General features: G+C 39.3%; 1 protein-coding gene across 10 annotated transcripts in view; it reads right to left on the bottom strand.

Annotated features, from left to right (window-relative positions):
- Positions 1-13,294, bottom strand: part of Limch1 (LIM and calponin homology domains 1) — a 327,240-nt gene that overhangs the window by 154,429 nt on the left and 159,517 nt on the right. For all 10 annotated transcript variants that reach the window (XM_046455207.2, XM_046455133.2, XM_046455341.2 and 7 more), the window contains exon 3: positions 9,617-9,686. In XM_046455207.2, the coding sequence (XP_046311163.1) occupies positions 9,617-9,686 (70 nt within the window). The remainder of the gene's footprint in view (positions 1-9,616; positions 9,687-13,294) is intronic.

Here is a 13,294-nt window from a genome sequence, read left to right as displayed (position 1 = left end):
AAAAAAGTGAGGAACTGATGTCATTTCACAAACTCTGCCGAGTACTGTTCCACAAAAGATAAGGGAGAACAAGTGGTTTCTTTTTTCAAAGAATGAGATTTTTGAAAAACGAAAATTTTTCAGAGACAGGAAGGAAAAAAAAATCTAAGGTTGGGGGGGGAGATTTATAGCACTGCTATATATAACCTTCCACCTTTGCTAAGACACAGAATAATTGTGGAAACAAGTTTGGAAAAACAATTTGTGGCGTATGAAGAGGCTATTAGGCTTCAGCTAACAGTTCCAGTCATTCATAACACGTGTGACTAAGAATTTAAGTGCTTGGCTGGCTCACCCATGGTTAGGGGCTACATTGTCTAACCCTCCTCCAGTCTCTCCAAATTCGTATGTTGAAAACACCCTAGAACTTAGAATATGACTGCATTTGACTTTACAGAGGTAATTAAGTTATATGAGGTCCTCTGGGTGAACCATAATCCAGACTGTGACAGTGTCCTTATAAAAAAGAGGACACAGATATAGACAGAAGGAAGACCATGTAATGGATGACGCAGGGAGAAGTAGCCATCTATGAGACAAGGAGAGGACTCAAAAGAAAATAGTCCTACCCCCCACTTGGACTTCCAGAATTGTGAGGAAGTAAATTTCTGTTGTTTAAGCCACCTACTCACCTAGTCCTAAAAATCAGCCAGGCATGGTGGCACATACCTGCAATCCCAGCAACTCAGGAGGCTGAGGCAGGAGGATCACGAGATAAAATCCAGCCTCAGCAACTTAGCCAGCCCCTAAGTGAGAACCTGTCTCTAAATTCAATATAAAAAAAGGGCTGGGGATGTGGCTGAGTGGTTAAGTGCCCCTGGGTTCAATACCTTGTGCTAAAAATTAAAAATAAAGATCAAAAAATTGAAGGACACAAGATTGGGTGGATATTATATCCTAAGGGTTGTTATCTACATGAAGATCTTGCTAAGTTGCCATCTGTCGTGATTTTCAAAGTGATTAGCAATTGCTAATGATTTTTCCTGTGGTTCCAAATTCCTTTGGTTACCTTTCCTCCTTCCACCAGTCCTTGCCAATGTGAATCACACCCTCCAAAGATAAGACTAGGATTTAGGGTGGAAAATAACTTCAAAGCTTGTGATTGTAATAAAGTAATTTGTCTTCATATACACTTAAGCATACAGATTTAACATCAAAGGTTGTTCATTCATTAACCCAGTCCAATTTTTTACAACTTTTTTTCCTGAGTTCCAAACCAACATTTCTAATTGTTTGCCAGACATCTGCACAGGAATATCTCTTAGAGACAGCCAACTCAATATGTCCAAACGAGAATTCATCTTTTCTCTTGGAACTCACTTCTCATTTCCCTGCTCCCATGATTCCTATTCGTGGCATCGGTACACTCCAAGTTGCTCAAGTCCAAAATGTAGATGTCATCTTCTAAAATTATTTCTTGCATTTCATCAAGTAAGTTTTTTTTTTAACCTCTGAAATAAAGTTGCATCTTTCCATCGCCAGAAAGCACAGTGTCATAACTGAATTGGCAGGTTTTTAAAATCAGTTTGACTTTTAAAAACGGTATGTCTTCTAATTGATGGCATATTACATTCAGGGACAGACAAGTCCTGTCTCCTTATCTCCACTCCCATGGCTTCCACCCAGTTTAGGTGCTCGTCATCTGTCATTTGAATTACTTGCCTCCTAATTGACTTTTATTGTGGTCTCCTCTGGCTTTTCACAGAGCTGCCAAGTCACGTGGAACACAGATTCCCTTGTTCTCAGTGGCCTCATCCTGCATACCAAGGAGACCAAACTCCTCCAGGTGGCCTTTCTGGTCTCAAGGTACTATTCCTGGTCCACTTTCCAAAGCAAGGACTTCTCTCGGGACCCCTGGGCTCCAGCTGCAGTCATAGCAATACTAGTCACTCCCACACAGGATCCAGGTTCTTCTGGTTCAGACTTTCTCATTCCAAGCAAATAAGTCCTTCCCCCAACTCCAGTGCTCTTCAGGATTCACAGTTCAAACCCCACCTCTCCCAAAGTTCTTGACCTCAAATCAAAATTTCTTCCTCATTTTTCCTTGCATATGAATATTTTACTAACATTCAGTCTACCTAACATTAGGCCTTATCTGTATGTATATCTGTCTCCTGGAAGGAAATTCCCTAAGAGGAAGAATCAGGTCTTGATTTGTAAGGCGAGAGAGAGCCAACTATCTGTGTTTGGTGTTATGTGCAAAAGAAAATTAGGAAACAGAAAATGGATGTCATAGAGAGAGATGGTCCAAGGAAAACGGTGCTATCTTTGAAGTGCGATAACCACAGGGACACATTTTCAAGAGAAAGAGAAGCCCAGGACCAGGTTTCCCAGTAGCTAAATACAGATGCTCCTGGCCTTATGCTGGGGTTATATCCCAATAAACCCATTATAAATTGAAAATATTAAGTAAGAACTGCACTGAATCCACCCAACCTATGGAATATGATGGCTCAGCCCCCCACAGTGACTGTTGCTTGCTCTCAAGGTTGCATGGCTGCGGCTTACTGTCTATCACTAGCCTAAAAAGATATTCAAAATTCAAAGTACAGTTTTCACTGACTGAGTATTGCTTTCATACCATAGAAAAGTCATATAATTGCAAATGGAACCAACATAAGCCAGGGGCCATGTGTAAATCATTTCAATCCCTGTGACAGCAGCTTTTGACAGCTCCCAGGGACCCCTTGTTCCTGGTGCTCAGGTTCTCAAGTAATCTCCTCCCCTTGAGGGTGGGCTGGACATAGTGACTTGCTTTTAATTAGGGGAGTAGATAGAAGTGAGAAAAGTCACTTCAGAGGTTAAGTTATAAAGGACTGTGACTTCCATCTTGTTTGTTCTCTCTCTCTCTCTCTCTCTCTCTCTCTGGTTCTTCTTGCTCACTCAAGTTGATGAAGCTAACTGTAATATGTAAGCTGCTCTCTGCAAAGGCCAACATGACAAAGATCTGAAGATGGCTTCGGTCAACAGCCTGTGAGGAACATGCACATGAGTGAGCTGAGGAGGCTCCTTCCTGGTGGAGATTTGGGTATCACTATGTAGCTACACCTCTGGCCTCTCTCATCGCCCATTTTCCTTCCCTAGGTTCATATTCCCCCATTCAACTGAACTTGGGGTTGAATGTACCAAAGACCCCCTGTGGTTTTTTCCCCCTACATCCTGTACTCCTTTATATCTAAACCTACTGCCATTTCTATATCCGCTTGGCCTTGGCAGCAAACTTGAGAGCAGCGAATTCAACACACCTTGTAAGTGCGGTGTGGGAACACAGCTGAGGTCTCTCACACTGTGTCCAGCAAAGAGGGTAAAGGAAAGTGTGTCATTAAATTCAGTTTGGGCTGAGATGCTTCTCAAGATCTATTCATTTCCTTCAGTGAAATGTGCTTCCTTCACAAAGAATCTCACCAGCTACTAGTTCTTACTTATCACACAAAGAAGAGTCCAGCAACCTCTAGGGCTGCCTAATTATGGTGTTCTGAGCCTTTCTTTCTCCCCGGCTCCTGACTGAGATTCTGTGTCCGCCTGTCCCTGCAGCTGTGTTGTCCAGAACAAAAATCGTGGACAAGAAGAGCTAGTCTAGCTGAACCGACTAACGCAGCAAGAGACCGACAGTAATAGGAAAGAAAAAGATAAGATGCAAGAAAGGTAAGAGTTGGCACAGTGTGAGTCTGGGAGATGTGGTGATGCTGCAAACAGGGAGAGGTTTGCAGGGGCTGGCAAGTTTGCTGTGCATGCTCATGAGAGACTGTGTTTGTACTGTGTGAATAGAAAGAGGAAAAGAGACAGGGGAGGGCATTTTAGGAAATTTTGCTAAAGTTATAAGTGAAATTATTATGATTTCTAAGAAAAATCTCAGCAAAGATTTTTAATGCTTTCTTATCATTATTAGTTGTTAGACTGGTGTTTCATTGACTGCAATGCTTGGAGTATGATGTCATAGGGTGATAGCAGAAATATTACATTTCAGGCCTTTTAAAGTAGGCCCAGGCCTCAATTTGATTAAGTTAAAAGATATGAAATTAAAAGGGTAGTCTTCTAAAACCATCCAAGGGCCAGGTGCAGTGGCACTTAGATGCCTGTCATCCCAGTGACTTGGGAGGCTGAGGCAGGAGGATTGCAAGTTTAAAGCTAGCCTCAGTAGTTTAGTGAGGCCCTAAATAACTTAACGAGACCCTGTCTCAAAATAAAAAACAAAGAGGGATGGGGATGTGGCTCAGTGCTTAAGCACCCTTGGATTCAATCCCCAGTACCAAAAAAAAAAAAAAAATCTAAGGTCTGCTTATGAAAGGACATCCTGAGAGTATGGCAATGACAACATTCTGCAGCTACTGCAAAGATTAAGAAGGACAGTTTAGCCTTGTATCTGGCACATATTAGGCATTTAATATTTGATGGGTATCACTATTGTAGCAAAACCTATGGCCTCTCTCATCACCTGTTTTGCCTCCCTTGTGGCCTAAAATAATAATTTTGACTGGAAAAGAGACAGAGGCAGAGGACAGAACCCAAAGGAACTGCCTGTTCTCTTCCTAAAAAGATGAGACTCACATAAAGGCTCTGCCCTCCAGTTACCCAGCTTTCGACAGTTTTGTGTGTCTACCTTTTGTCCAAATCGATATTTTTAATCCTCTCATAATGTAGAAATCTCGACAGCCCTGTACTATTTCCACTCCTCCCTCCCTCAATCAATGAAACGTCAACTGCTCTGCCCTCCTTTTCACCCAATAAAGCAGATACCTTCTGAAAGCTTCCGAAAGTCCACAGAATTTATGGAAATTTACATTTTGATCCATTTCAGGGAGCTCAGATCTAACTGTCTATGAAAGGTTATCTTTGATGAAAGAAAAATACATCTTTTTTTCCACAAAAATCCATTTCTGGGTGAGTTAAGGTTACTAGATGGTAGGCTAATTCAGAAACCAGTCACATTCCTGCTCTGTTGAACTTCAGTGAGAGTCAAATTTCCACCATTCATCAGGCTAAGGGCATTTCGTGAAGCATGGCATTTCACAGAAAGATACTTTGAGAGTATTGGCCAAAAGAGAGAGGAGAGACAGATAGAAAGAGCAACTTATTAAGTAGTCTTTAGGCTTTGCGTTCCCCTCCTTCTCACAAAAGGTAAATTAACCTGGTATTAACATATGTTCCGTCTTCCTCTGGGAACACCTGGATATGTAACAACCAAGGAGAGGGCAGCCTTGGTATGCGATTCACCTCAGCTTTTACTATTTGTCTCATCTTGGGCAAATAACTCTTCCCTAAAGGACTCACACATCTTCGTTTATAAAATAAATACATCTAAGGTGGCCTTCCATCTGAAAAATTCTCTTTTTCTCGGATCACGTTCATTCTCATGGATTCACGGGTAAGATCAATCAAATATTTCATGACAGCTCTCAAAAGGTTCTGCACTCGAGGGCAGAATCCCCAAATATCATCTATTTCCAATTGCACTGCACCTGCCTGCATGTGAATGGTTGTCAGAATCAAAATCCCAGCAAGAAAAAGCTGAATCCCCAAACTCCTGTGGTCAGCAAGGACTTGGGATTAAACAACACGTAGCATGATCTGTAATGAGCATTTCGTGGAGTTTCAGGATGTAACTCGATTGTGCAATGCTGACAAGTTGGCCGGCAGAAGGGCAGCTTTTTAAAAAGTCCTTACTATGCCAAGACCTAAATTTGAGGTCTTTCTCTCTGGCAACAGCTAGCAGGATCACTCACACCTAAAAAAGAATGCAGCATCTGTAGGCACTCACCACGCGGCTTCAGATGTCAGCAGTCGTTACAGAGGAAACACAGACCCCGATTCAGGATCTTTGCATTCTGGCCAGGAAATGATTTTCAACTACTTTGTTTTAACACCTTCACCCCTGAATTCTTTGTAACCACAGGGGCTAAAATACACCTATTCATGCTTTTGTAAATCTACAGGTGTTTATAATTTGGGATTGCTATGTGCAAACACACTTTTCTATTTATCTTCAAGTCAAGCAGCTGAGCCATCTTAATGGATTGGCCTCTCAACACCAGGCCATTAAGGCACACAAGCGTGGGCTCCAGGCACATCAAACCTTCCTGCTTCACTTCTCAGATCTGATGATGAGAACTTCTTGATCAATACATGGTCAGTGGCCCGTCGAACCTCTGACAAAGTACAAACCAACCTCCAAGTCTTTAGATGCATTTGAAGTGTTCTCTGTCTGCCCTTCCCTGCCTGTCATAAGGATCAGAAAGAAGAAAATACATCACACAAAGGACTGCATCTCTACTAACCTGAATCTGCAAACTACCACTTATATTTGCAGTTCCTGGCCTCCAAAAAGAGAATTAATGCCTTTGAATGTCCAATTTTTTATATTGAAAAATTTCCAATTTACCAAAAGTGTTGCAAGAATAGTACCATGACACATGTATGTCCCTCACTGAAATCTAACATTTTACTACGTTTCCTTCCTTCCATCTCTGTCTCCATGTTTACATAAAATTATATATTATAGACAGACATTTTTGCTGAAATTCTAAACACATACACATGGTCCAATGTCATTATTTACATTTCATCTCTAAATAATTCAATTTGGGTACCTTGTAATATCAAGAATACCCTCTATATACACAAGGGTAGGATCACATGCAAGACACTGAGAGAGTACTGTCATCAAATATTCAACTAGTATTCAAATTCCTCAATTGTCCCAATAATGTCTATCGTAGTTGCTTTTTCTCAAACAAGGATCAACCTTGTCTTTGAGTATCCTTGGTTACCTTTAGTCTTCAACAGTTTTCCCGCCTTTGGGATGGGGAGCTACCTTTATTGACACTGACAGTGTTAAAGAATAGGGCCAGCTGTTTTGCAGTTTGTCCCTGGATTTGGAACTATCAGATCATTTCTTCCAAATTATGATTTCTTAGTGTGTCACTTGGACACCATATGTCATTTGGGCCCATGATAGGTATTGGCAAGTTGATCATGGCCCATTAACTATTTATAGCCACAGTGTCTTAACATGAATTAAACCATTTGCTGACTTTTAATTTCCAATTATTAACAGTTATTCAAAATATTACTCTCCAAAGTTGATTTAAACACAGCTGGCTTTCATCTCTTTCATGGATTAACTCATTTTCTCGTATTTCAGGGGATGCTATTTGTACTCTATAATGAAAGATCATAACAGTCCACAAATACTCAAGGTTTCAGAGGTGGTTTGTGTAGGAGCTTGATAAATGAATAGGATTTGGTCAAGAAGAGGAGGAGGACAGGATCATATGCAAAAGGACTGTCATGTAAAAAGGCATCATACATGGGAGTGAGTAGCGTTTGAGGAACAACGAGTCAACTGGAGCAGTCCAGGCAGGAGATGAGACAGGGCTGGCAATGTGTCTCAGGGGGAGAGTGCTTGCCTAGTATGTGCAAGGACCTGGATTCAATCCCTAGTACAGCAAAAAGAAAAAGAAAAAAAAAAAAGATGAGGACCGTCTGCTATAGGACAGTGGCCAAGGAAATGTAGACAAGTAGACAGAGTCGAGTTGATTGCATGTCTAGATGCCTGCAGACATTGGGCGGGAGTGGTCATTTGAGTCTCCTCTGAATATGCTGTCCAAAGGGCCTGAGGGACATTCAGATGGAGCTGTCCAATAGACAGATCTCCAGGTCTAGAGTTCAGCCGAGAGCACTTGGTGGGAAACGCTGACTTGGGTCAAATATGGAAAGGGGAAGAAAGCAACAGAGGCCCCCTTGCTGGCTTGCATCAGATTGCCTGACTGCTTCAAAAACAACATGAAAAGGACAGTATGTGATCTATGATAAGAAACAATACCGGGCTGGGATCATGACTCAGTGGTAAAGGACTTCCTAGCATGTGTGAGGCACTGGATTCAATTCTCATGTATCACATATTAAAACAAAAAAGGTCTATTAAAAAAGAAAAAAAGTAATAATACAATGATAAATTACACACATCGCAAACCCTTAATTTTACTAAAATCATTTGTGACTCACATTTTAAGTTAAGCTTTCAAAATCCTTTCCCTCTCAGCTACTGGATGCAGAACTACCTGCTTCTGTTCATAAGGATTCCCCCTGGGGCCGCTTTTGACTTTAAGCTGCAAGTTGTGCTCCTGTAATAGTAAACACCCACGTTCCAAGGTCAGGGACTGCCCCAAGCTTGGAGCCAAACAGGAATTTGTCAGAATCATGAAGACCAGGCTTCAACATTTGAAAGAGATGGATTTAATAAAAAGTTCTAAACTAATAAGTGTGTGTACATTCTAATGTGAATGTCTATAATATTCATGTTATTTACATTACAAAATTATTCAAATTCATTCCTCCTAAATTGACTTATGTAACCATCTATCTATGTATTAACTTACTTGGCTACACAAATCTGACAAATAAAATTAGAGCAGTTTTTAATGATAAATCACCAACTCACGACCAACTGACATCAGAAATCAAATGCGTCCATAGAAATCACAATTTTTATAATGAAGAAACTTGCTCATACCATGTGCCTTCCTATCAGAACCCCCACGGTTTTCAAGCACAATAGTTTTTTGTCACATCTCATTTTAATTAGTCATCGTGACACGGCTAAGAAACTATAAAACAATCAGCAAGGTCTATGTAGGATCCTGCCTAAATTCTTGACATTTTTCTCATTGTTTTCTGCAAACACACACACACACACACACACACACACAGAAGGCAATCATAAGGGGGGCAGTCAGTGAATCATTACCACGCCATACACACCCTCTGCTTTGTGTACTTGTATGCATGTACACATATACATGTGCGGGCATGTGTGTACCAAGTTCCTTCCAGAATTAAAATTGGGTTGTCTTCCCAACCTTCTAACTTTTTCCTTTTTCTAATCAAGAGGCAACATCAATCAAATAATTAAAATCAGTTGCCAAGAATTATGAAACATCATAATGCTTGAGAAAACCCTCTTGCTTCGGACCACATGTAAACATATGAGTTCTATAGCAGTCACATGGGAAGGTTCAGAAGGGTGAGGGCACTGCTCCAACAGTTCTCCAGATGACAACGGATCACTTTAGTGCCCCATGATGTCTTTAGAATAGTTGTCAACACATAATTGGTCTATGAATACTTAGAATGGTGGTATTTAATCCCAAGTAGATTTCTGATATTGAAAACAGCCATTTATTATGAAGATGCTATTTCTCTTGAAAGTCTCTTTCTCCCCTCCCCTCCACTGCAGGGGAATGCAGGGGGCAGCACTGGAATGAGAAAATGTAATTAAAATCACATTCCTCCCCTGGGGTCAATCCAATTATCAGCCTCTCACCCCAAAACAAATTTACCTCTTTAAGACTGAAGGACTTTATCACTCATGGGAAAACTACAAACAAAGATTAAGATGCCACTTAGACATCACTGGAATTTTTCATTTTTAAGTGAACTCTTAGTTTAATGGATTCAATGCGCTCTCATTCAAGTAGAATATATATTGCAGGAGAGAACTGTAATAAATGGTACTGTCATGACCCTAAGGTTAGAGCAAAGGAATATTGGAAAATAAATCTCCATTCTGGATACTCACCAATCCTGCAATGGGGGTAGGCAATCTATTGATCTTTTTAACAAGTCCTGGCTTTATAGCATTCAGCAACCTGTCATGAAAAAGGCAGAATGTCAAGTGAGACACAAAGCAAGATGGATCACACAAATCACCTTTATCCGGGGGGCTACAGCTAAATGCTGAATAGGAAAAACAGTGAATTTAAAGCATGTAGTAAATCTCAATAATCTATCAGTCTTCATGCATATAAATAAAGAGCTTTGCCAGTATCAAGTTTGTCCAAGGCAGGTGAAGTTTTACAATTTGAAAATGTTAGGAGAGAAGAGAAGGGAGAGACGAGGAAGGGATTCAGGGGAATGGACAAGGAAATTGTCTAGAATCAAAGCCAGGTATTACAAGGTAGGTAAGTCTTACTGCTAATTCTCCTAGCTAAGGTGGGGATCTCTTCACCAAGTTCAGAGATCAACATATATCTTTGCAAGTGATTTACCAAGACAAATTCTGCCTACAGACCCTATTTGCTCTTTAAGGAAAGTGGCTTATTAAATGTGATTGAGCTTCACTTAAAAAGGGAGGGCTATATTTAGTAAGAGGTTAACAAATCAAATCCTAAAGATGTTAAACAAGGCTGTCCACAATTCCCTAAATACAAAAGATATTAGAGCCTAAGACTTTGAGGATAATGTTGAAATCATATAAAAACAACAACACAAACAAAGGACTGTAAGAGGAACAACTATAACTGTTTGTCTTCAGGAAATATAAATTCAGAGTGAAGAGAAATCAGAAAGGCAAGTTGTAAAACTAAAATGTGGGGGCATCAGGGTAACAGGCTGGAGTGAGGTAGTGGCAAAGCAGATTATTCATAAAGGAATAATCAAAAGTAAGGGTTGTAGAAAGGAAGCATTTCCACATTCAAGAATAAGGCAATAGGGGCTGGGGTTGTGGCTCAGCGGTAGAGTGCTCACCTAGCATCTGCGAGGCACTGGGTTCAATCCTCAGCACCACATAAAAATAAATAAAGATTATGTCCAACTACAACTAAAAAATATTTTAAAAAAAGAATAAGACAATAGGAACTTATCTCAGGATACCATGCAAACAGAAACTTAGGGCAAGAGTTTAATTAAATTCAATCTGCAGGTTACAACTATGGGCCAAGGTGGCCGAATGCCTGTTTGTTTTTTTAATAAAGTTTTATTGGAATACAGCCATGCCCATTCATGAACCTATTATTTAAAGCTATATTTGTGCTACAACAGCAGAGTTTGATAGTCAGAATGGAGACCACATAGTCCATAAACATAACATTTTTAATCTGTTTTTTTAAAGAAGTTTGCTGACTTCTATTATGATTCATGTAATCCAATAATATAGTAAATTATGAAGGACTTGGGTTTGATAGATTTCTATAGGTCAGTAACAGAATTCTTGGAAACAGTTTTGACATCATTACATGTCAATATATTGAGAAATGTCCCTACTGTGGTTGTAACAGATAGAATATTCTGCTTTTGTGTCAAAGATTAATTGTCTATTCCTGGCATCTTTCACTGAAAGTCCAGCATGTGGTCCCCAACATGTAAGAGTTAGAGTGAGCGTGTCCCTTCTTGTTCCCGAGAGCCATGATGCTGTTTTAACTATGCATTTAATCTTTTTAAAAAATATTTTGTTATAACTTAATTTGGAATTGTTGATTTTTCAAATTGGAAGGGAATTTATCCTTGCTTCCCATTTTATACCTCAGAAAACTGAGACCTGGTGTTGGTGATCCAGATCAGTGGCCCAGTCAGGTCCAGCACCCACATGTCTTGGACCAGTATACTCTCTTAGGTGGTGCTGATTTCCCATTTTTCCAGTATACGATACACAGGGAGACATGATGTCTCCAAAGCCAAGTTTTCACATATACAGAATTCCTAGGATATACTACTTTTCTCACTAGTTCTTATTAGTGTCATTTAAACTAAATTTTTAAATAATATTCATGGACAGTGTTAAGAAATCAAAAGGAATCAAAAAGACCTACAGTAAAATGTAGAACTTGCTGCCACTCTGTCCCACAGGCGCCCACACAGCCTATTCCCTGAAGGCAGTCTGAAAGACTTTCCAGAAGATAACTTCAAAACACAGATAATTAAAAAAAAAAAAAAGCCAGTAGCATGTAGTACACACTGTCCTATGCTTTGTTTTAACAATATCGTCACCCCTTAGTATCCATGGGGGATTAGTTCCAGGATCCTCTCAAATGCCAAAGTCATAGATTGCTCCGTACCTTATATAAAATGGTATACTGTTTGCATATGACCTACACAACTGTCACGTGTACTTTATTTGCTTGCTTAGTGGTATTAGGAATTGAGCCCATAGGCACTCTACCACTGAGCAATAGCCCCAGACCTTTTTTATTTTATTTTTGAGACAAAAATTTTTGAAGTAAAGCTGGCCTCAAACTTTTAATCCTCCTGTCTTAGCCTCCCAAGATGCTGAGATTACAGGTGTGAATCACTGTGCCCAGCTCCCTCCACAGTACTTTAAATCATCTGTAGATTACTTATAATAACTAACACAATGTAAATACTATGTAAATGGTTGAAAGTCTGCTCATGTTCAGTATTGATGTAATTTTAAAAATATTCTTGATTTTGTTTGTTTGAATCCACAAATGCAGACCCTATGGTCATGGAGGGCAACTGCATGTCTTGGAGGTTACACGATTTGACCTTGGAGAGTGTGCCTTATCAGTGCATATGACCCACATCCTTAATAGAACACAGGAATGCTGTCAGAGGGGGTGAGAGCCCTGGCTCTGGAGTCCAGCTGCCCAAATTCACTAGGGGTCTTACTTTGGACAAGTCCACTAACCTCAGTTTTCTCCACTCTAATGTAGAAGTTTAATGAACCCAATTTCACAGGTGTCAATTTGGCTTAAAAGAGGTAATCAATGATGGTTGAATGTGATGATCATTATTATCCAAAGTACATGTATGAGGACATGAATTGGTGTGCATATACTATGTATACAACCAGAGATATGAAAAATTGAGCTCTATATATGTAATAAGAATTGTAATGCATTCCGTTGTTTTATATAAATAAAAAAAGAAGAAGAAAAAAATCTTTAAAAGAAAGGGAAAAAAAGAGATAAGATATATAAGAAGCCAACATAGAGCTGGCGTTCTCCACAAATGTTTCTGTGTTTGTAAGCATTCTTTTATAGGAATTCAATTCACAGCATTTAAATGGACCACTCTAATATTTTTTTTTTTATTTTTAAACTTAAATGCAATACTGTTCCTACCAGATACTAACCCTTATCAAAGCAGAAAAAAAATAAGAAAACACTCTATTCTCAAATTCATAATTTAAACATTCTTTTTCCAAGAGGCACCTTTTTCTCGTCTATATCTAAGGAACATATTAATATTTTTAGTAACAATGGCTCCCTCAACCCACTTTTTATTGACATCTATATTTTTAAAACATCTTAAATATTTCATTGTATTCATCTTTCATAGAATTATATTTATCTGGCAGAATTTTCTATGTCACATGAAGTTGTAAAAATAACTAAAACTATAATGCTAGACCTTAATTAAAAGAACAAAAAAATCTGCTATCTCTAAAACGTTTTACCATAAATTAAAAAACAAAAAGCAACAGCACTCTTATTTAGAATATTTTTAAAATCAAGGCAGA

The sequence above is a fragment of the Marmota monax genome, unplaced genomic scaffold, assembly GCF_021218885.2.
Source record: "Marmota monax isolate L192 unplaced genomic scaffold, Marmota_monax_Labrador192_F-V1.1 WCK01_AAM20220418_F8-fsc00025, whole genome shotgun sequence".
Classification (NCBI taxonomy): Eukaryota; Metazoa; Chordata; class Mammalia; order Rodentia; family Sciuridae; genus Marmota; species Marmota monax.
This window is presented reverse-complemented; position numbering and strand designations above follow the sequence as displayed.